The 26,536-nt window shown below is 30.3% G+C and overlaps 1 protein-coding gene across 1 annotated transcript; it reads right to left on the reverse strand.

The window, feature by feature from the left end:
• Positions 1 to 19,435: 19,435 nt before the first annotated feature.
• LOC146908764 (uncharacterized) lies at positions 19,436 to 20,615 on the reverse strand. Its single transcript, XM_085729302.1, has 2 exons — positions 20,432 to 20,615; positions 19,436 to 19,740 (listed from the first exon to the last, which is right to left on the reverse strand). The coding sequence occupies exons 1-2, from the start codon at positions 20,613 to 20,615 to the stop codon at positions 19,436 to 19,438; spliced, it is 489 nt and encodes a 162-aa protein (XP_085585428.1).
• Between the last annotated feature and the right edge of the window lie 5,921 nt (positions 20,616 to 26,536).

Consider the following 26,536-nt stretch of genomic DNA (forward strand, 5'->3'; position numbering starts at 1 on the left):
TTTATGGCCCGTGCGGCAGCACGGGTAGACGATCTAGTTTGATATAAGTTTATTTATTAGATAATGAACGAAGTACAAAGAGTAATGAACTTACAAGTTGTGATAAGTGCAAGAGTTATTCACCTCACAAAAAACAACTACCCAATTTTCTTAACTCAAACAAAGAAGTTGGTTTGAATACCATTCAAGATATAAACATGGATCCCCAATTTTTCTAGCAATAAATCATCCTCAAGAGGTGACATTTTTTAAATCAACTCCGATCTCACCTATCGTAATGTCTATAATAGATTAGTTAATAGAGAAATGCTAGGGTCACACCTTTTAGCATTCTCTTTTAACACACCCAATGAAAATTAGCCATTTGTTCCACTTTTTAAATTCATTTTACTTGTAACCTGCACTACCGGTTCCTAAATAACATTTTATTTTATTTATTTTATAATTTAAGTGCATCTCCTCATGCACTCCGCCTGTAAATCTGTTCATTTCAATCTCAAGAACACTTAAAATCTCTTTTTCCATTTCCCTTTTGAATCAGCCTTCAAAATCAAAATCAAAATCTGAATTCACTCTTTCATCTTCTTCCCTTTCTTCCCTTTCTCATTCTTTTACAGCCTCTCTCTCTTCGCCGTCCTCTTCAATTGTGCCATCTTACACATAGCTTCCATCACGGATGCCGACAAGCACTCGTATTCTTGAAAGATGGAGCTATTTTTGGAATTGAGATCCAACCCTTGTTGGTGTTGTTGTTTTCAAAAACTGATGGGTCATTTTCTTTGTTGCTTTCATAGAATATGGTAGAGACTGATGTCATTGTTAATAAATAAAATTGAATAACACAATTAAAATTATGTATTTCCAATTTGAATATTTAGAAGCTGTGAAGTGATTGGAGGAGGAGGTGAAAATTTTGAGGATTTTGATTTTTCAACTTTGCCTATTTTTGCTGTTATCTGCTACTGCTACCTCACTAATTGGGAGTAAAATTGCTTTGAGAATAAAATTGTTTTGGATTGTTGGAAATCACATGTTTGTAGAAGCTGGTGGTTGCAGAAAACAACCATGGATTCATGGCAGAGAAATGGAAGACAACGTGAAAAACTAAAACACAGGAGATGGAAAGTTAATTTAATTTAATAATAAATAAAATAAAATATGTATAACAGTAAAAGGATGAACCAGTTACCAGTAAAATGAATTTAAAAAGTGAAACAAATGGCTAATTTTCATTGGGTGTGTTAAAAGAGAGTGTTAAAAGGTGTGACCCTAGCATTTCTCTAGTTAATAAGTTATACTCACGTAGACTAATAAAATAGTACTGTCTCATTAAATGTGCTAGTTTACTTGAATTCTTTTAAAAATCAACCTTAGTAATTTGGTTATTATATGTGTCGTTTTTTATTTTTTGAATGACAAAAAAAATAATACATTTTCTTAATATACTATATTAAACAGGTTTGAGTACATCTCTTTTGGAATGGCTTATTTTGATTGAATTTTAATAGCATACAAAAAAAATTTGGGTACAATAATAGCATTCAATTAATCACCCACTAGTGAAATGCCTCTGTAGCAATCAGATTCCACTTCCACTATTTCACATAATCTTTATTGGATATACATGGGTCCTCCAATCCAGCCAATTAATGAAAGGATCTTAAGTATCTGAGGATAAAGCAATTAAGTTTCCATAGCTTAAGAGGCCAAATCTCTACAAAATCTACGTACGACAATTACAATTCAATTTTCTGATTTGTTTTGATGTGAAATCCAGACAAAATCCATCTAATATCCACCCATAGCTCTTTTCTATTTTGGTCTTGTGGCAGATTTTTTTCCTTGTCAGAAAAAAAAATAGTGATTTTTTTGTATTGTTTGGTTTAAAAAAAGTAGGAAAGTAAGATAATTGTGTTTAGTTTTAAAATGACAAAAAGAAGAGGCAATATTCTTATATTGAAATTAATTTCTTTTAAAAAAAATGACAAGAAGGGAAAGAGACTAAGAGAGCGATAGTGTTGCTCTCTCTATGCTCTTTCTTCGCCAGTTTGGAGAAAATACAATGGAAAGTTCTTTGTTACACTCTATAATTTTGAGTATGCAGGATATCAAAAATTTAAATTAATAGTTAAATGAGTTAGTTTTTAAGAAAAACAATTATTTTCAATCATTTACAGTTACAATAACAAAATCTTATTTATCAAAAGTGTCGGCAAATGCCCCCATTTTGATTTTAATTTCTCTCAATTTCAATTTATCTATTTTCGGCAAATCCCTCGTAGAAAATAATTGTTTTTCTTAAAAAATAACTCATTTAACTATTAATTTAAATATTTGATATCTTCTATACTCAAAATTATAGAGTGTAATCATTCATTTACAATTACAATAACAAAATCTTATTTATCAAAATTGTCGACAAATGCCCCCACTTTGATTTTAATTTTCTCAATTTCAATTTATCTATTTTCGGCAAATTCCTCGTCAATTTATCTATTTATGTCAATTTCAATTTACAATACATACTGGGGAGCCGCATTGCCAACCTTGTGGGCAAATGCCCCCACTTTGATTTAAATTTTTCTCTATACTTCTTAGCCATAACGTTCTTTTAATTAATTACGTAATTTTAATGAATAAAGCCTTATTGTTTCGGTTCTTTTTTTTTTTATAGATCAGTCCTTTATTCTTGACATATATATTATCCGGTCACTATTATAAGCAAAATTTAACATTTTATATTCATTCATTAAATGATCTATGTACAGTGGCGAAGCTAGCAGAAATATTACGCAGAGGCCAAATTTAAAGAAAAATAAAATATTTTTAAAATCATAATAAATTTCAAGATAAATTATAATTGTAGTCCAATAAATTATAACTTTTCAAAAAAAAAAATCAATTTTTCTCTCAAATTTTTACCAAAAAAAAAAAAAAGAAAGAAAAGAAGAGTGTTTTTATTCATGCATTTAATCAAAATTTTAGGAACTTAACTTAAAAATCGCGACTGTTCTAGAGACTAAAATCAAATATAATCCTAAACTTAACCAATATGTAAAAAATAATCACAACAATTTTTACTTACATGAAATGTAAATAAAACAATAACAAAGAAAATAAAAATTAACAATAGCTATTTAGAAAAGTTGGACACAAAACATTTCAAAAAGTCAATTTTATTCATAATTCTATTAACTTATTTAATGAGTCTGAAAAAGTAAAAGTTGTTTATAAATGTGACTGAAGGAAGTATATTTTTTCCTAGTTAACATAGAATTTTGGGCATTGTAACTTTTAAAATACTTATTTTATTTTCTTAATTTTGGTTGTCTAATATAAACTCGGTCTAAAATAGATATTACTGTTTTTAGTAAATTTAAATAAAATATTATTTATTTTTTTCTAATTTTTATTATAATAAAATGTACTTTTTACTAGCAAAGGTCCACCTTTGAATAACTCTTTAGAGGTCCATCTTAGACACATCCTTAATTATTGGAATAAAAAACTCACACAAATTAACTATAACATTTACTCAATACATTCAATAAATAATTATAAATTTATATGTAGATATTGTCCTTGCTGTTCAAATTTTTTGGCTCCACTATCTATATAAAACAGCAGGCCTACGTTACTCCTTGATGAATTAGGGATAATTTATCCCTTTTTTTTAAGAAGATAAATTAGCCCACCTAAATAAGTACCAGAGATAATTGTCAGTGAAATTGTTGTCTTTAGGACTTTAACCTATGAAAAGGAGACGTTTAGTACTCACTCCGTTTTAAAATGAGTGTCGTTTTAAGTTGTTAAACACATGTTAAGAAATGCAATAATATTGTCCATAGACATGACATTTTTACTAAAACAACCTTGTTAACTATTGGTTCATTTCACATCATTATAAATTAAAGTAAAATGTGGTACTTTGGAAATAGTGTGCATAGTAATAATTAAGGAGTACTATTGGGAAAAAGTAATTAATAGTGTATTGGAAACTGAAAGTGACATTCATTTGAAACAATTTTTTTTGGCTAAAATGACACTCATTTTGAAAATGAGAGAGTAGTGGATTTTAGTTGTAGGTACAATTTTTTTTTATTTGTGTCATCTCAAAGTTAAAATTTTCTCTTCTCCCTTTAGTTTTTGCTCATTCCCACACCGAATTTTTCTAATTAACCCCAGCGGCAGTTAACTACCACTCGGTAGCCAACATGAGTTAAATTACGCTGACTACAGAGAGGCAGTTAACTGCCGCTGACATCCAATGACTGCTAACATGTGCCGATTTTAGGTATGCTAACAAAACAACAATTCTTGATAGAACTGTTGTTATTTAAGAACCTAAACATGCATTTTTTCACAATATCCATCATTGGCTACCACTACATACATTCGCCACATTCATTCATTCATTCACAATTCCTTATGTTCACCGCATTCATTCATTCATTCACAATACTTTATGTTTATTTTATTAATTTCCAATCATTCATTCATTTGCTCAAGGATAAACATGTCTTAGAAAGATCAATTCATTCATTTCCAAAATAAAGTCTAATTAAAAATACACAAGTACGCAGAATCAATTCCCAAAATAATATAATACGTCAAATTAACATTTACTGTTTAATTTTATCTCCGTTCAAATCGGGCAATAAACGAAGCGTTATGTTACATCACCTTCTTCCTTAGGATGTTATATCATCATTATGTTGGATTAAATTTAAATTTATGGTTGTTTTCTCAAAATGTTGACATTGAAGTGTCTTATATTTAATGCAAAAGTTTGTCAGTCTCTCTGAAAACTCAAAAGAATGAAGAGAACACATTTTGTATTCTACCGAATCAACTATATAGGTTCTCACATCGAATTCTATAAGATGAGTTACGCCAAAAAAGAATGTATTTCAATGTATTCTTTTTAAATTAATCATACTTCCCTACCAACTGACAAGTTTCAATTGACAGAGGAATATGATCAAACTCAAAACAACATCTTAAAAATACATTCCTGTTTGTTGCACTCATCTTATACTTAAAAAAAATTAAATACAAAAAAATATAAACATGAAAACATTTACTAAAAAAAATCAAAATTTACATAAACCCTATAACTAAAACATTTTTAATTTAAGAGGAAAAATATAACATATAAACATAAAATGTCAATAGTAATAAGTTATGAAAATTTACTTGTTATTGAAGTGATGACTTATTTGAATTTGAAAAATTTTTAGTGTTGAATGATTTAAGAGAATTTTAAGAGATCGAGTTTTGGGAAATGAAAAAAATGAGTTGTTGTTTGAGCTATAAAATACTAAGGGGAGTTAATTAGGGAAATTCAAGGTAGAAATGAGAAAAACCAAATGAGAAGTTTGATGCCTTGAACCAAGGGCCTTACTGCATATTTCGATGGGCCGGCCATGTTCTCATGTATGTATCCATCCCTCTTCAAATGAAAAAATAAAAAGAAAATGAAAATACATAAAAGTTGTTAGTTAATCACGTCAATGATGATGACATGACATGACACGTGCTTTGTTGGGGCCCACCTAGATTTTCTTCCCAATATCCCGACATGCTAACTCTGAGATTTATATTCCTATGAACATGACCATAATAATCACCGCAGGTTACGTGCACTTAGATTTGATGACCCCACATATGTCGTAGCATGGAGCCGCCACTTCATCAGCATAAATTGACAATAAACATTTTACAGTATTGTTTTAAGTTTTTTTAGGAACATTGTACACCCTCCGGTCACTAATATAAGCAAAAGTTTAATTTTTAGATTCATTCATTAAATGATGTATGTAGTCTATGAGTATGTAGTTTGATTTTTAGATTCATTCATTAAAAGTTTGATTTTTTAGGAATTGTTGTTTTTTAGATTCAGCAATATGTAGAATATGGTAAAAATCTCTCCCAATTTTTTTCAATTTTTAACAAAATATAAATTAAATATGAATTTTTATATTCTTGGCGGTTAAAAATCTATATTTAATTCATATTTTGTTAAAAATTGAAAAAAATTGGAAAAGATTTTTACCATATTCTACATATTGCTGCATAATTTCATTAAAAAAATACAAAGGCTACACATTAGCTGACTTAAAAATCGGGACCAAAAGTGGTTGTTGAAAATTATATAAGGACTAAAAGTTGAGAAAAATTTAGAGGGACTAAAACAAAAAGTTGGTATATTTATAGGGATTAAAATCATGGGAGCTTCTATGAAGAAGTCGGGCAATTGACTTCTTCGGTGCAGTCGTTTAATTCAGCCAATCAGATTTTAACCCTAGACACGTCAGAAAACTGCATCATGTTACAGTGTAGGTGGTCTACAGTACCATAAGTTGAAGTAGATGATCTTAACGGTTAGATTTACTTGGTCTCTATATTATTGTGGTATACCATCTACACATGATTTTTCTTCTAGTACCAATTCTCTCTCCTCTTTATTTCCCTTTATTTATTTATTTATTCATATCCTCTCTCTTTCATATTTTTATTAAGTTAACATCTTCATCTTTCCTTCACCACATTCATCATATATTCATCTTTCCTTCATCATCTTCATCAACTTATTCATCATCTTCATAGGAGAAAAAAAAACCCAAAAAAAAAATGAAATTACATAATTTAAAAAAAAAAATTACAATTAATTACATTTTCATAAAAACACTACCAATTTCAATTTCTCATTATTTACATCACAAATCATCATATAAGATTCAATTTCTCAAACCTTAAAAAAAAAAACTACATGAAATAAATCTAAACCGTCTACATGAAATTAATTAGGTAAGATTAATCTAAACATTCTTTTATTACGTTTTTTCTATCACAGATCTTGTACTACCCAATAAAAGAATGAGAAAAGAAAACAGATTATAAACAGTCTATTATGTAAGATTCACATGGCTTCAATTCTTATCATGTGGTTGTCAAAATCTGAAGCAACTTCGGTTTAAGTAAGATTTCTCTTGTGTTTATAATTTCTCTTGTGTTTATACGTTGAATCGAAACCCAAAATTACTCTGAAATTTGTAAATTCCGTGAGAAAAAAAGTTTGATAGTTTTTTTTTGTTGCAAGAACCTTTAAAAAAATCATCGTCAATTGGCTTATGGATTAGCAAAAGAAGTGTGTGCTTTCTTCTTGACGTTCAATTCCGATCAGAACAACATAAAAATCGTTGAATTTCATTGTGTACAAAGGGAGATCCGTTCGGATCGAAACGCGGGTCGAAATAACCCGTTTTATGGTTACGGGCGAAGAAGATGAGTATTAAGAATAAAAAACAAAAATTGACAGCATCACACATGGCACAATTCGAACCTGCGACCACCATCCCATAAACATGGCACAATTCGAACCTGCGACCACCATCCCATAATAAAGTGAAAACATTACCAACTACACCAGAGATACAATTGTTTATTAGCATGATTTTTATTTTATTTAATATCTATCACTAGCATAACCAAATAATTTTTTTTTATTTTTTTTATATTTATTCTCATAATTACTATTAAAACTCCATTTATATACTAATTAATACCGATTAATGCTTCAACAACCTGGAATTTTATCGAAAAATCCAAAATATGAAAAAGCTGGGGCAATAAGAATTGAACCGTGGACATTAAAATGTATAGTTAGAAACTTTACCACTACAACAACTTCTAATCTTCGTTATTTATCGAAATATATTACATTTTAATTTTATAAGAGGATAGAACATATAATTTTTTTTTGTCAAAAAAAAAAAAGAACATATAATTTTTTTAGAAACGCATTTTTTTTTCCTTTTAAAAAGAGCACATTATTGTTAAATACAATATTTACACAATAATAATAATAATAATAATATACCCATCATATTTTTTAGAAAATCTACATATTATATTAATATTATTTCACTCAATTTCACTTTCCTTCTGCAAAAATAAGATTACGTGCATATAAGCATATAAAGTCTACAACGGGTGCAGTGGAAATATTTAACGGTGTTTTGCATATAAATTAAAAATATATATAATTTAACAAAATATATATAATCAGGCTTAACCAACGCAACATCAAATACATTCACGAAATCTTAGCATTATAATTCTACTTAACATTGCTTGAAATCGCAAAAAAAAATGTTATTTTTGTCAAAAAAATATTAATGTTTTTTTTTAGGGAAAAACTATTAATGTGTTGTTTCTATTAAATTTTTATTTTGTTTTTTATGTAAAATACCGTTAAATATTTGCACCGCATTCATTATAGATTTTGTATGTTTATATTTGCATAAACAAATTCTTCTCCACTGATATGATCAAATTTTAAAATTTCAAAATATCAACATTAATCTATTATTTTTAGATGTAAACAAATTATTTTTTTATTTTAGATGTAATTTAGTGAGACTAAGAGATTTACCAATGACATATTAGAGAAAATGATGAGATTAAGTCAAAATTCCCCTACCGTTAATTACATACACCCTTCGGTCACTATTATAAGAAAAATTTCACTTTTTAGGTTCATTCAATAAATGATGTATGTGGTCTATTTAATGGACCACATACATCATTTATTAAATGAACCTAAAAAATAGATTTTTGCTTATAATAGTGACCGGAGGGTGTATTTTTTAATATATATATATATATATATATATATATATATATATATATATATATATATATATATATACACTTGCAAAAAAAATAGAGTCTTAGCATAAGGGCAATCTTACTTAATGAGATTAATTTACTTGCTAAGACTCTATTTACTTAATGAAACAACCGTGTGTGTGTGTGTGTGTGTATATATATATATATATATATATATATATATATATATATATATATATATATATATATATATATATATATACATACTTGCAAAATTAATTTGGAGAGTATGAGATTGACATTTTTTAGGCATTTTTTAGGCGCTCATTGTTTTGGAACCAAAATAAAATAAGTTACGAACACTACCAAATACTTAGAATGTAGTGAGTAATTCAGCCAGTGTTTCAACTTAATGCCTGTGATCCACGAACGAAAGCAACTACTGTTGCTGCATTTGAGTTGAGTTAACGGTCTCTATAGTCTATATGATTGACTAAGACTTTGATGATATTTTATTTCATAAAGATTGATTTCAAATTTTGGTTAAGAAAAAACAACCGTAATTTGAAATCAATCTTTATGAAATAAAATATCATCAAATTCTTAGTCAATCATCATTAATGCCTAAAAAATGTCAATCTCATACTCTCCAAATTAACTTGTCATTATTTAATATAAAACTTTTTGTTTCAAGAAAAAGACTTCCTTTTAAAAATTTAGATGTGTATAAAATATAATTTTTTTATATCACTATAAAAACATTATTTTTTCATATTGAAGTAAAATGTAAAAAACTTATGCATTAAAGTAGTAAATTTATGTGTGATGTTTTTGATATTTTTTTTCCTTTTCTTAAACATAAGATGTTTTTGATATCGTTATTAAAAAAAAATTCCGTAAGCTAATTAGCCATTTCGATATTGTTTTTAAAGAAAATTTTCGATACCCGTATTTACATCCCAAAAAATAGTTTCTATGTTTAGTTTTTAAACTTGTGCTCCAAGGGCACAAGTTAACATTTTCCTAAAAAAAAATACTTATGCAGTTAGCTCAATCCTTTCCAGTTTCCATATTCCGTTCTTGGTAAAGCAAAGTCTTATGTTTCATCTAGTCATCAGTGCTCTTTCTTATCAATTCAATTCAGTCATAAGTGCTCTTTAATTCATTTCAAAATATGTTTTTAGTCATAAGTGCTCTTTAATTTCATTTCAAAATTAAAAATATGATAAAAGTCTAACCAAAATATGTTAACTATATTTTGTATAAAAAAAATGTTCGTTATCTATATTTTTTTTTTGACAGAAGGAAGGAAGGAAGAGCTATAAAGGGGTACGGAGAAAGCATATGGATTTGTTTTTCCAAGAGGTTTATTTTTCTAGGCATGTAGCAGAAGCATTAACGTTGGAAAGATGGAAAAGAAATAAATAAAAAAGAGGCTTTGGGAAAATGTGAAAGGATAATCAACATTTAACAAATGCTTGTTTTAAAAGATGGTTTATCAATAAAAAAAATATTTTCAATAAAAATAAACTAAAACTAAATGTTTCGGCTTCCCAATAAAAGTCATTTTCCAATATCTTCCAACTGACTATCAAAAGTCCGACTAAAAATTTAAATTTTTTAAATTAGTTATAACAATAATCAAATAATTAAAAAAATAAAAGAAACAATTAATGAAATGATTCTTATTATAGGAGATTTTAAAATAGCAAGAGCTTTCAAAAGATATCAAATGACAAACTTGCCAAAGAACTAATCTTACTTTATTTCTTCTTTAAAAAAATAAATAAATTTCTTCTGCAGATATTTTTCAGTCATGCGGTTCGACCTATGACTTAGTGACTCAGTACCCTTACCAACTATCCCTTCAGAAACCTAGTCAACTGAAAAACTATCATCTACCGTTAAATATTTTTTATTTGATAAATTACTAAATTTTAAATAAAAATTTGTGGAACATATCGTTATTTTTCTACTCATTTTTTAAAAGAATTGTTTAGTTCTCTACTTTTTTTTTTTGACAAACTTTAATCTCTTTACTTTAAACTTTATTGCAAATAATTGACTCATACAAATCCATATTGAATTGCCCCTTCATTTCTCATGGTAATCTTATACGTAACCACGAGTTTATAAAATTTTACAATAATCATGAGTTTATAAAATTTTACAATATCGACTTTAAAACTTATTGGAATAAGAACGAGTTTATAAAACTAATTTGAATATGAAATATCAATAGAAACACTGTATTAATGTTGATATTTTTAAAATTGTCATTAGTTTCCAACATTTGATATCAACTTTCTCATAACGGTATATATAAAAATTTACTTTTGAGATTAAGCACATAAAATCTTCAAGGATTGTACTGCAAACACTTAACAATATTTTATATATAAAATATAAATATCTAATAGAAACATTAAATTAATTTTAATATTTTGGTAATAGTCATGCGTTTTCCAAATTTTACAAGAGTCTTTGGAATTTCTCCCAAATTAAAAAAAAAAGTCTTTGAAATATCCCTAAAAAAATGTCTTTGGAAATGTAAAACTCTAAATCAGTAGATATTAGTTTTATTAATATTAGCTATTTTAATTTTATTTTTAATAATTGTTTCTTGAAAGAATTTTTAATAAAATTATAATTAGGTATCTACTACAATTTTAATAAGATAAATGTCAACATAATATAATCAATCGGATCGTTGAATATGACCTTATTCGAATAAGAACGAAACATAAACTGGAATTTTGGAAATCAGAATATTCAATGTAAGTTGATCCGACGAACCATCCCATTACAAACATAGTCAACATGGAAGGACATTGCTCCGACGATCAAAACGGACCCAACCGACTAACGCTATCAGATATAATCAATCAGACCGTTGAATATGAACTTATTTGAATAAGAACGAAGCAAGAACTGGAATTTTGGAAATCGGAATCTTCAATGTAAGTCGATCCGACGAACTATCACATTAGAAACCTAGTCAACACGAAAGGACATTATTGCGATGATCAAATCGAACCTAGTCGACCAACGGAATCAAATTTAATCAATCGGACCGTTGAATATGACCTTATTGGAATAAGAACGAAGCAGGAACTGGAATTTCGGAAATCAGAATCTTCAGTGTAAGTCGATCTGACAAACTATCACATTTGAAACCTAGTCAACATGGAAGAACATTGCTCCAACGATCAAAACAGACCAAACCGACTTAACGATATCAAATATAATTAATCAGACCGTTGAATATGACCTTATTAGAATAAGAACGAAATAGAAACTAGAATTTATCAGATCGAAATTTGATTGGTAAGTCGATCTGACAAATTATCCCTTCAGAAACCTAGTCAACTGGGAAGTACGCTTGTCCGACGACTGAAAAGAGTCTAGGTGACAAACGAAAACAAATATAGACAATCAGACCGTTGAGTATGACCTTAATAGAGTAAGAAAGAAGTAGGAACTAGAATTTTTCAAATCGGAATCTGATTGGTAAGTCGATCTGACAAACTATCCCTTCAGAAACCTAGTCAACTGAGAAGTACGCTTGTCCGACGACTGAAAAGAGTCTAGGTCACAAACGAAAACAAATATAATCAATCAGACCGTTGAATATGGCCTTAATAGAGTAAGAAGGAAGTAGGAACTGGAATTTTTCAAATCGGAATCTGATTGGTAAGTCGATCTGACAAACTATCCCTTCAGAAACCTAGTCAACTGAGAAGTACGCTTGTCCGACGACTGAAAAAAGTCTAGGTCACCAACGGAAACAAATATAATCAATCAGACCGTTGAATATGACCTTAAGAGTCTATTCTATCTAACGGTGCATCACCAACATCCATTTTTTTTACCATTTATTCATCTTCTTTCGTCCTCATCTACATCATTTTCTTCAAAATTTCATCAAACACACCAGAAAATAAAAAACAAAAAACCCATAAAAATATTTTTTTTCCTTTATTAGTTTCTATATTTTCTAAAAAAAATTATACATTATTTGTTTCATAAAAATAGTGTTAAATGTAAGATATTTTATATTCATTTAAAAATGGTGGGTGTTTCTTATTTATCTACCATTTTTTTAGTTCAATAATCTGTGACATTTTATAAGTGTAATTTTCTTTAAAAAACGTCGAGTCACCCGATTTAGTCCAATTTAACACAAATATTTTTTTTTATAGAGACTGAGTTATATAACCGAGTCATCCGATTTAATAAGAAGACATTTAATAAGAACACTTATTAATGTCGATATTTTGAAAAAGTCATAAGTTTTCAAAATTAGAAACCTAATAAACACGGAAGGACATTGCTCCGACGATCAAAACGGACCCAACCTACTGACGCTATCATATATAATCAATCAGACCATTGAATATGACCTTAATATAGTAAGAAGGAAGTAGGAACTGGAATTTTTCAGATTGGAATCTGACTGGTAAGTCGATCTGACAATCTATCTCTTCAGAAACTTAGTCAATTGAGAAGTACGCTTGTCCGACGACAGAAAAGGGTCTAGGTCACAAACGGAAACAAATATAATTAACCAGACCGTTTAATTAGATTAACTTTTTTCTATAAAGATATAGGAGTACAAAATTTACTTGTTAATATTTTTATTATTTTTATTTTTTAAAATCAATATTTTATTTCAAATAAATATCTCAACAAACTATTGATCTTGTAAACAAAATATTTTATTTAATCTTTTTATTGAATTCCTAATATTTTATGTAGATTAAATATCTCAACAAACTATATATAATACTTTCAATCCTATCCATTAAATATTTCACTCCATTTGTTAAATAATTTTGGTTTAATGAAGTAACGGCTACTTCAATTTTAGCATTATTTGTTTCAATAAATTTAGTTTTATATTTGTTTTCGAATTTACAAATTTTCAATAAGTAGTACTCCCTCTGGTCCTATTTACAAGAAAAAGTTGACTTTTTAGATACATTGAATAATGTATGTATCTAGTCAAGAACCTAAACCAAATACATAAATTATTTAATGTATCTAAAAAGTAAATTGTCTCTTGTAAATATGACCGGAAGGAGTAGTATAAATACAATATATTTCACTTGAATACTAAAATAAGTAATTGATACAGTGGTTAGTTTTTCAAGGATTTGCTTTTATGTACACAGTTCGATATCTATCTTGATCCTTGATCCTTCCTTCAATTTTTCAAATTCTGATTTTTTTTCTTCTATAAAAATCAAAAGTCAAAGCTGTTTCAAAGTAATTGCGCATTTATTTCGGTATTTACTATTATTAATAAGCGCATAACAAATCTAATAAATGCTTAATTATGTCCATAATGAAAGAATCCCACACGTTAACTTTTTTACCATGATTTTTTCTTAGCTTTCTTTCAAAAAAAAATTGCTACCGTATTAATTGGAAAGGAATTGGAAAACATGGCAATTGCAAAACAAAAATATAGAGAGCAGGGATCGAACTCACGACCACAACCTTTTTAAAATTCGCTAAGCCACTGCAACGCATACAATCAATTTGAACTATTTCTTCGCTCTTTTCTATTTGTAATAAAAAGTCCGATTAAAAAAAAGAGGAAGTCGTCTTCAACCTCCAACCGGGTCGTTTAAACCCGAATCAAACCATTGGCACCCGAAATTGAACCCGATGATTTACACTTATTTTAAACGTCGAAAATGATGATTATAATTCATTTTCAATATACTTCTAATTCTCCTCTTCCTTCCTATCTATTTAAATCACAAAATCAGGTGTTTGAAAAAAATGTTGTGTGTTGTTCAAACAACCCTTAAACCATCGCCGGATTACTGCTGCCATCGTCGCGTTCATCCTATCTTTGTGCCTATGTTGCTGAATTTTACGACATAGATCTGGAAACTTTTTTTTTTTGAGCAAAGATCTGGAAACTTTAATAACACAAATCAGGACATTTTAATTTTTGAAGGTGTATTTGAGTAGCTATTTTGTTTTTTGTTCAATAAAGAAGATGATGAAGGTATGAAGATGGTGATGATGTTCATAATCTTCCTGGGTTTTTTTATTTTTAATAATGAAATATTTTTTATAAAAAGGATTATTATAAAAAGGTTTATTTAAATAATTTTTGAAATAGAAGGAAGAGAAATTCAAAAAGGAGAAAGGAAATAATATAGTGTGAAAGACACACAATAACACCAGTGAGGTGATTAATCTGATGGTTCAAAAAAACTAGTCTACAGTGGAACATATTGAGCAGGTACACACTATATTCCAAGCAACAATCAACACGTATGACATGTGGCACATTATTATTGGATGTAGGGTAACTTCACCGAAGAAGTCATTTGCCTGACTTCTTCATAGAATTTTCCTAAAATCATATTTAACCAAAAAATTATCATCATATTTTATAGATTTAATTCTTCAAATTTTCAATTCAATAAAATATATTTTTATCTACAACAATATAAGTACGGTAAGGATATTAGGATTCTAGGGTTTAGACTGATGATTGGATGCCTTGAGAATGATCTCAAGAGTAGTATTTATAGTCTGCTATGGGCTTGGGTTTCGGTTGCTTGGCTCCCAAGCAACGGGGGTATTTATGTATTTTGGGCGGTTTCTGGAAGCTTCTGGAAGCTAAGGAGGGCGACATCCTTAGGAGGACGCGCCTGGGCCTTGGCAGCCTTTCTGGAGGGCGTCTGATCCCTTCTAGAGGGCGTCTAAGCCCTTAGGAATATTATGACGGTTCACAGCCCCCCAAGCACGAGTCTTGGAACAAGGCGAAGTGATGAATCTATAAGGTCGGCCGCATAGGATGCTTTAGAGCGTTCTAGATGTTTCTAGAAGCCTTTAGAGGCGGCGCCCTTAAGGGGTCTTGCCTAAGGCCGTTTTTGGCCCTTTTGGAGGGCGTTTGAGCTCTTAATTGTACATTTAACGGTCCACAGCCCCCCAAGCACGAGTCTTGGGACAAGGCGAAGTGATTAATTATGAAGTCAATAGTCCAAATATATAACGGGAATAACTCTTTTGGACGTAACTTTTTCTTCCATTTTTACCCTTTAATTGAACTATTTTTTTATAATATTATTTAAATTATCAATTTAAAAATTGTATAAATTCAAATTATATAAATTCTATTAAAATATAAACAATCTACGACAATAAATGAAACAATCCACAACAATAGAAATAATATTGAAGACTATGAAAAAGCTTATCTTATTTTGACGACCTTATATAAAAAAAAATATTGAGTATAACATTTTTTCTACTAATTTCACCGCTCACTTGATAATTTTTTGGGTCTTGCTAACCAGTGCCCTCAAGACAATGGTTAAAAAATCTACATATATAAATTTTGTCTTTGAAATAGAATATGTTACATTTGATAAAGTAATGATTACATAACTTTTTCATGAAAACTTACTTGTTTTAGATGCTTAACCATTGCTGTTGGGGCACTGGTTAACATTCTCCTAATTTTTTTTTTTACCTTTTTCTTGATTCTTGAAAATTCTCCTCGATAGTAGTGTTGACATGAAACCTTAGAGTGGCATCCTCTTCGGACTTACACTTCAAAGAATATAAAGAAATTTGATGGATTAATATGCCTTCTTAAAGAAGAACATGTAAAATATAAAGAAACCATAAAAATGTAGTTGAAGTAATGGTTTGTTTGACTTTTGACAAGTTCGTCGATGTGAAGGAATCAATCGCTTTTTAATCTGCCATTTTGAAGTTTTTATTCATATGTTTCACTTGCAAAAAGCCAAAAATGTGATCATCGAAATTTATAATTTCATTCAGAAATTATTGGGTTTTACATTTACACTATATTTTTTTTAGGGGACTACCAAATGTGTTGTCCCATACCACCCACCTACTCCTATCATCTCTAATCTATATTACACCCTCGATCTTATTGCAAGTGCTTCACATGAGGAGAGTGCCACCACAATTCTTTGAGCACCAAGAAATTGGTGATCCAAGAATCCCCGTTTTTATTCTTCTATCAACCTTATCTCCACACCAATATGGGTTTGCTAAACCTATCAATTCATATTCACACTACTTAACAGACCAAATTCTTAAGTACCTTTTAGATATCTCAGACTTCTTTTTTCAGCAATCATACATGATTCCTTTGTTAAAGTACTCTCTTGATGATTAGCATGGCCGGACCTTGGGGTGTGCAAAGAGCTCAATGGAGCCGATCCTCCCCAAGTTATGGGCCTCAGAAAAAAAAATTTATAGCCTAGTAGTACTACTAAGTACTACCTCAGAAAAATTCTTTATTCTCTTTCTCTCTGATACCACACGTTCCATCACCATCACTCCATTAGACTTTCCTTTTCTTCTTCCCCGATTTGATTTCCTTTTCCTCTTCTGTTGTTTTGTTTTAGGCCTATTAGAATTGGGTCTTCTTGCTTCTGGTGTTAGGTGGGTGTTTTTTTGGGAGGATGGTTTAAGGTTTCTCATGTATACGGTAGTGATTTTCACTTTTGGGTGTATCGCATATATACAACACATTGTATTTATCTTTTAAAATTTTTAAATAGAACATTGTTCTTTTAAAAAAATAACGTTTTTATTTTATTACGGACATCTTTTCACTTACAGAGCCGAGCCTCCATATTCGTAGGAACGGCCCTAATGACTAGGTTGCTTGCCTCAGTTCCAATTCTTGTTGCCATCAAAAAGCAAATCTCTACTGATCACAATTTTGTTTGATCCAACAAAAATATTGGCTCACTTTTATCTTATAGCTTCTTTCTATTCTCATCAAGTAGATGCATGTAGCATAGTGAGCCAAAGATTATACAGTGTTTTACTAGTGGCTTCCTTCCTGACCAAACTTCTTATGGTATCTTGTTTTGTAACCATTTGCTAGGGCATCTATTCAACACATACACAACAATGTTTATAGCTTCACCCCAAAAGTTGTGAGACAAGCCTTTGGTTGAATACAAACATCCTCTCACAATTTATTTAATTCATTTGAAGTCTATTCCGTTCCACTATCTATTATGGTCATCTTAATAATTTTTGTCATAGGTATGTAATTTCTAGACATCTTGTTGATAATTCTGCAGAGAAGCACCATGCATCCGAAACATGTTTTGTGACAGAGGTTCCTTTAAGATCCTCTGTCCATTCTCTGTGAACACTAATATGATTGAAACATCAAACAACCTGAATCAAGATACCTGTTTGAAACACTTCCCAAAAACTCTTTATTAGTTTTTAAAAACTTGAAAATTAAAAACTTGTTTGCTAAACTATTTTTAAAATTACAGTTTTGGAAACTGTTTCGAATTTTTTAGTTTTGGGACTAAAAAACTAAAACATGTAAAATGATAACCATTGTGAGAAGATGACTTGTATATTTCAAAAACTGAAAACAAAAACTATTTCAAACAGGCCCAACTCAAAACCGGCTTGTACGGTGAGGAGTACCTCATTTTTATAAATTCTTCTCAAGAATCCTACCTATCCGATGTGGAACAAAATCCACCGAGTGTTGGCTTCTAACAATTAATTGCCCAATTCAGAATTTGTTGTCACCATTAAGAGCACATCATCATAATTTGAAGCCTCATCTTGAGCCATATTTACCTAACTGTTTGATCTTCTTTGTTTATTCTTGTTACTATAACACTCACTATCATTATCAAAATGACCAAACTTGTTGTAATTGTAGCACCGCACCTTGCTTTTGTTGAATTCCTTCTTTGAATTTGAACTTTTGTTTTTGATTCTTTGAGCTACTATCACCATCAAACTTGTTTTGAGATTCCTTCCTTTGTATTTATTGTCGTTACACTTTTCACCATTATACTTCTTTGTAATGTGATCCTATAGCACTTGATCATTTCTTTTATCAGGGTTTTCTTTCGTTCATCATTTACTCATGTGCTTCCAAAGATGCTTGAAGTTCTTCCAATTTCGTATACTTGCAAGATCCTTGAACTCCTATATAGCAACCGATATGTAACCAACAATTGTTTGATTAGTAAGTTGTTCACCAAATTAAATTAGTGTTTGCACATGAGTAGTTTTTTTTTAACTACTTCATTGTCTTCCATCTGCAACATTTCGTATTGTCTTCCAATAGTTTTTTAATATTGCTAATTTCTTCAATTTTGCAGCTCCTTCATACCGAAGGATCTTTATTTGTGTTACGGATTTGATTAATTTTCTTTAAAAAAAAATCCCATGAAAACGTAAATATAATACAAATAAATTGGCATTTATATCTTTATAAAATGTTCTAAAAAGAAAATTGTTTAGCCATTAGTTTTCTCATCCTATAAGGTTCTCACGCGCACTACTCGGATTCTAAAATCTAAAATATTTCAACGTGTTTTTGGAGATTTTATGAGGTTTTTATGCAGTTTGGATTCTAAAATCCGAACGGCATAGAGCGCGTGAGAAATTCACATGGTTGAAAAAGAAATAGTCAAATTGTTTTGGAATGGGTTAAGGTCCAATTCGGGAGTCAAAGGCCCAACACTGCATATAAGTCTAGTCGGCAACGAGGCTAGCCAATTATATACGAGATGACCAAATATCAAAACAAAAATTAATTTAGTAATTTTACTTATATAAAAACAGTAATTTTACTTATATAAAAATGTAAATTAATGTAATACTATCAAAAAAATAAAAACTAAAAAAACCTCTCTCTTTTTAATCGCTTAATATAAGTATCAAAATAAGATTTTTTTTGGTAGGGTTACAAAGTAACGAAAAGAAAAAAAGAAAAAAAAAGAAAAAAAAAACTAAAGGAAACTTAAGTACCTAGCTTGTCTCTCAAGAGGAGAGACTCCATGCCTGGTGGGGGACGATCCCAGTTAACAGTAGAAGTCGAATGCGAGGCTTCTTTAGCCATGAAATCTGCACACACATTTTGCTCACGCAAAATATGCACCAAAGTATAGTTCTCTTCTTGTTGTAAGGCCTCGGAGATATGGAGAATGGTTGAAGCATGAACATGTAAGTTATGACTACTGGAACCAATGAAGATCTTCACAGCTTCCAAGCAATCACTTTCACAAATCACATTTGTGTAACCTCGATTATGACAAATGTCAATTCCTATTTGAGTATCAAAATAAGATGAAATAAATCTATCAAACAAGTCATAATATTTTGAGTATTTTATTTCTCCTAGATTTTAACAAATAAAATTATTTAGAATAGTTAAATATATTTTATTGGAATCGCTAAACATATAACACACTTAATCATACAAATAAAAGAAATAATTTTTGTGGTAGCCAAGCTACCCCATCGTAACCCATAGTTGTGTTGTTGAGTCCAAGACATACCACATACGCCAACGAAGAGTTATGCTATAACTGATTGAATATTTGGAGCCAATCTAAGGCGTCAAAACAATCAAACGGTCTCTCGGCCATGCGCCATAAAAGATGCAAAATCCCATATTGTTTATGTCTGCGTGGCACGATGAAAATTTTATAAGCTGTGCTATACATCCCGAGAGATTGTATAGCGAAGTGCTCCCGAATTATTTTTCAGCCAATTAAAATCGTGACTATCCGTAAAACATGGGGAATTTGTTCTTATTTTTTTTAAGCGGTTAGTCAAATAATTAAACAAAATCCAATGAACATAAAGATGCCAGCTCATTCGTAGAATTTCACGAATATTTATTTCGCATGATGTGGCATTATCCAAATTTTATAAATTGAGCGTTCCACCACTAAAATATGTACACACAGTCATTTTAAGTAAAACCTCAAAGCACATTGAAGACCTCACTGACCAGAATGTTGTAGTGTCTTTACAGGTACACCATCCCACTCCGACGAAGAACAAAGTTGCTGCAGTGAGGATCCACTGTGCTTCAGCACATAACCACCACACATTGGTGCATCACGCCTTTGATCTTCACTTATGATCGCCTCCGGATAAAAAATAAATAGGAACAAATTCACAAACATTGCCATATTTAAAATTAAAATGTCTTTTTTTCTTTTTCTTTTCACAAGACTTCTTCTTTTGTTTTATTCTTCCAATTTTCATGAAAAAAGTCCTGATAATCCGAAATTCTATTGATAATCGTCCTAAACATGTTTCAGACTCGAATTCTCAATAACGATTCGTCATTAATCAAACTCATTAGTAACTACACAATCACTTTTGGTTTCAAATGCCACAATCCATGACTTGATGGCCAAATCCCCAGTCATCAATGAATTAATAAGGAAGTCAAATAATCTTCACCAAATTAAAAAGCTCACGTAATAAAGGGTCAATTGCCAACTCAAATTCTTTTTCTTATGGTACAAACTGCCAAATTAATTCTATGCTCATCCAAATAAACCCCACTAAAATAAAATAATTCTCATAATGACGTGATATGTTGTCACCATTTGAAAATATAAGTGGATCTTCATGACTTAATCCTGCTCGAGTTAAACGTAATCAAGGTGCCGCTAGGTGGGACGATGACTTTGACTGTTATCCAAGAAAAAGCTTTTAATTTGTCGACAACAAAAAAAGCCATCTAAAATTGTGGTTTTCAATCCTTTTGGTTTTGGAATTTGATTAGCATGACGACATCTGTTTTGTTTATAAGACAAATTCCAAATTTTGTAGAAGTTAGTGCTAACATATATGCGGTTAGAGTTTTGAAAACCTAAAAGTAATATACACCCTCCGGTCACAAATATAAGCAAAATTCCATATTTTAGATTCATTCAATAAATGATGTATGTGGTCTTTATTGTAGACAACATACATCATTTATTGAATGAATCTAAAATATGGAATTTTGCTTATATTTGTGACCGGAGGGTGTAGTTTTTAATATAAATGCTTCTTCAAAAAAACAATCTCTTAACTTCAAAAAAAATCTCTTAATTAAAAAAAAAACCTCTTAATTTAAAAAATCTCAGGGTGCACACCCTCACCTATGAATGAGTACGTTCCTGTTTGTGGCCATACATAATCAAATAAACACATACGGTGATCCAAATTCCATATATATTTTTTAGTTATAAAAAATTGTTTAAAATTTCTGTATATTTTTTGGACATTATAAAATATAATATTTTACCATCCAAAGTTGGAATTTGAAAGATAAATATCATCAATAATATATAAAGGGATAATGATAATACTAATAATCCCTTAAGATGGACACTTTCCTTATTCAAGGCAGAAGAAGTGAGGTTGGATTTTTCTTCTATATAAAATTAAAAAACAACAAATTTCGACATACCTTTCTAAAGTCTAAGAACGAATTGCCATGACGTATCGGTTGACAGTGCAGTTAAGTTGAAAAAGAGAGGAAAGAGACAAACAAAAAATATAAAGTGAAAACGACTTGCGCTCTTGCTTACGTTTGAATATACATCATAAAACGTTGCCTATGCCACATCATAAACGAGGTGAGGAATATTTGAAGTTTTGGCACACAATTCATATGAAAGTGCAAATAAAATTTAGTGTAAAATTTTTCAAGCACCTCGCTTGGTTGCTTGCATGAGAGTCCCTCCTTCCAGATTGAACTTTGAAGGATTTACAAAATTAAGGAAGTGTTAGTATATAGATCTATTCAAGATTGGACACGTGGTTTATTTTGGAGCATAGGATTCATCTGACTGACTTAGGAATTACTCACTCTATAACAATTTTGGAGACATAGCAAACGTGAGTGTGTCTAATCCGTCTCAAGCATACAAACACAAAATCAAGCATTTTTCTTTTTGTTAAGATAAATCGTTGTTTGCATTAATTCATGTGAATTTCAATAAATATAAAGAAAAGTTTGATTTAATTGACTGTGGCATCATTAATAGATAGTAAAAGTCTCATCAACGTCACATCCTTTAATTGTTCAAAAAAATCCACAGCCTTTAATGGATTAGTCCAAAATTAGTAGTACTTTGCCAACATGACAAACTCTTGTCAAAAAGTCCACATAACATACCCTTGTGAAGTTGTGCTCGTCGGTATATTTTTATTAAATATTATTATTTAAACGTAACATACCCTTGTCAAGTTGTCCCCTTAAAAGAATCCACATAATAGAAATCATTTATACTCCCTCCTTAGCCATTTTCCCACTGAATACTTACTTATCTGGTACTTTGAATTGGATTAATGGAATGAATTACGAAAGAGATCAATTAAATAAATGTAAAACCTATATACTGTAAAACAAAAAAGTAAAATAAATTAACTGTCTTTGGTACTATAAATAAAGCCCCCCTCTCCATTGTTCTCATTGCACATTTTCTCACTATTTCATTAACCCTCTAAACTTCTTCTTCTTTTGGTTTAGCAATGTCTGGTTCAAACAACAACACCAAAGGAAATAAGTTCCCCGGCATGAAAGACGTTTTTGGTACTAGGCCACCCCCGCCTAGAGAGACCACTGGTGATGCCAATAACAACACCAAAGGTACTAAGTTCCCAAGACTTCAGGATATTATGTTCACTACAAGGCCTGGGACACGAGGAACTTGATGAGCACACGGCACCATTTTCCACTTTCACTATGCTTTCTTTAATTTTTCATGTATGATCAAGGTTCTCTTTTGAACTTTGAAGTGTCCCCTTTTCTTTTTGTATTCATTTCATAGTTTTATGTTAGTTTCTCTTCTTTGTTTTAGCCTTTGTTTATGTTAAGGGGCACCTGTTTTTTGTGAACTTTTATGGTTCCTTATGTTAAGGGACTTTTTCTAAGTTGTATTTTCTTTCTGGTTGTTGTGTCTTTATGTGGATTTGGTTATTTGTTCTTCTTCTTTGAAGATATAGAATATTTTGTGTTTGAGTTTTAATTACTACTTATTGTCCATTCCCATCTATCTCTTTTCACAATCACTCTTTTGCTTCTTTTTCTATTACCATATGGTATATGTAATATATAAGTTTCAATCATATATATATATTTTTTTTTTTGTAGAAAATAAGCACCTTCAATTTTAACTTGATTCACTGGGATTGAAGGAATGGGAAGTTGGAAGGAGAGAGGAGAGGGGTTGAACCAAAAAAAAAAAAACAGAGAAGGGATGGAGAAAATGTTTGTTTGAAAAGAAGAGAGAGAAAAAGGGAAGGAAGAAGAAGGAATCTTTGTTTACTAGCTAGGGTTTATGATCTGAGATTTGAAGGAATGACCTTGTTGTTAGGGTTTTAATTTAGTCAAAAAAATTGTTTGAAAGTAAAAGAAGAGAAGGGACAAAAAGGTTAGGTGCTTTGTTGTCTTGTGAGTGGGTCATGTTTCACCAGTTCAAATCCCAATGACACATATCTAATTGAAATTTGTTTCTTTCAACTAATGAACGAAAATCATAATAGCGTTAAGTAATAGTATTTTTTTTTTTTGAAAGATGTAGTAAAAAAATGACCAGTAATTTTTTTCAAACAATGATTTTTTTTTTACCGATGAAAATAACCGTAACGATACTTTTTTATAATGCGAATTTGATTTTTTGTAAATCTATGTTACAAAATTGCTATATAATTTTCTATTTGATGAGTCGGTAATAATGGTCTAGTGCAGCAGCACATGGTGAAAAGGGTAGACTAGGAAAAACGAAGAAAGATAGTGTGCGTGTTTGGAAGAAAAAGATAGAGATAAGAGAGAGGATTTGGAAACAACTGAATGAAAATGACTTTGGTTCTTTTTTTTCAACTATACATCCACCCCACCCATGTTTTGGGATTTAATAGCAATCAAATAGATTTCCTCTAAAAAAAACAGCAAACTCTAATGACTGAGTCGCTATTGATATGTGATTCTATAATATTAATATAATTCGTTAGAAATGATGTCATAATAAGTTCCAAAAAAAAAAAGTTCTTTCTAAATATAATTAGGCCAAAGAATGAATAATTAAAGTTTTTTACAAGAATGAATAATTAAAGTTGAAAAAGGAAGAAAGTGAATCTTTTCTAACCTTTCAGAGCGAAGAATGCTAGAATGATGTCAAGAAACATACCATCATCCACCACCATGATGTTGTTATAGACACTGGACACCGTGCACCGATGGAAAGGGTGTAAATTCCAAACCCATTTGTCATCCTTATCATCCTGCAGAACAAAAGAATTTAACAACTCGACACACTCCCAAACCAACTCCTCCTCCCAAGCAAACAACCTCCTACGCCACAGCCACGGCTCTGCATCCAACCCCAGCTTAAATAGTACATATCAGTCACATTTATCATTTTACAAAGCGATAAATCATAAAGCCGACTAAATCTATCACTCAAGGGAACTCCACCCAACCAGGGATCCCGCCAAAAGAGAGTACTTGACCCATTATCCACTACTCGGTGGATATTATCATGTAACCATCCCATATCAATAATACTTGCACCCTCTTTAATCAAGTTAAAATTCCTCCACCATACTGAACCAGGTTCATCAATATGATACTAGCTAGGGTACAAAATTTAAAAATGAAATCAAGAAAATTAAATGCACTAACTACTATTCTTAATAAGTATGAAAGTATGTTCTTTTTTTTAATAATCAAGTACACACGGAGTAAGGCGTTATTATAGTTGGAGAATGATAGTGGTTTGGGTAGCTCAATTGGTTTGAGCTAAGAGATGATTAAGGAAGTTGGAGGTTATGGGTTTAAACCTAGACAAAGGAGAAAAACTAATATTAACAACTAATTATTAACATTTACCATTGAAAAACAAAAAGTTGAAAAATGATAACAAGTGTTTTTAACGTATTGTATAAGCAATCAAAAATAGTAATTTTGTTTAGAAAGTAGTGTAATTATTACTTTTACGTATCGTTTACTATATTTGAAAAATTACTCACATACAAGTAATTTTGCTCTTAATTCCACAAACGATATCGTATAGACAGAATTTTTACATACATACAAGTTACCTTCCTTTTAAATAATTGAAAAATTACTTGTTCATATAAAATAATGAAGTTTTTTGTTTTTTACATAAAAATTTAAAGCAGAGCTTTGTTATTACGATAGACATGACATACCAAACACACGGATACTTTCCCTAAAAAAAACACACACACACACACGAATACTTGTATGTGAGTGTTTTAAGGTTGAATTCACCAAAAATCCTTATATGACGAAAAATACTTGTATATCGTAAAGAGCAATGCTATATCTCTAGAAAAATAACATCAAGAATTCTTCAAGAATAAAGAACAGCCAATCACAATGCACTATTTGCCACAATTCAAGGAGGTGTGGCTGAAAAATAGGAAGTAAACAAATAAATCATGCAATTAAAACTTGCCAACCGTGTCTTGAAAAATTCTTGATGCTATTTTTCTAGAGAAATAGCATTTTCCTATCGTAAATATCATCACTCGTAAATCAATACTATATATATATATATATATATATATATATATATATATATATATAGAGAGAGAGAGAGAGAGAGAGAGAGAGAGAGAGAGAGAGAGAGAGAGAGAGAGAGAGAGAGAGAGAGAGAGAGAGAGAGAGAGAGAGAGAGAGAGAGAGAGAGAGAGAGATGTATAATATGAGAATGAGTATCTTATGTGAGAATGATGAGAATAAATCTCAACCATTAAACAAAAAATGCACGGTTCAGATTAAAACATCACATTAAAAGTCACTTGCACCCAATTCTCACCCTTCTTCATCTCATTATTCTTCTGTTCATCTCATTATTCTTCTTATGCAGCAACCTTCATCTACCATCTCTTCAATTGATTTTGCATTTCAGCATCAGAAACAATTCCTTCTCTCCTCTTTGTGTGCGTTACAAATAACTTCAATTGATTGCTTCAATCTTTCAAAGCAACTACAATTTGTGTTTGAGATGTGAATTGGGGTTTTTGTTTTTTTAATCAACTTCAATTAAGTGATTTCATGTTTCAAATTTGCGGTTTCAAT

The sequence above is a fragment of the Medicago sativa genome, chromosome 7, assembly GCF_051527215.1.
Source record: "Medicago sativa cultivar Bolivia chromosome 7, Bolivia_mono, whole genome shotgun sequence".
Lineage (NCBI taxonomy): Eukaryota > Viridiplantae > Streptophyta > Magnoliopsida > Fabales > Fabaceae > Medicago > Medicago sativa.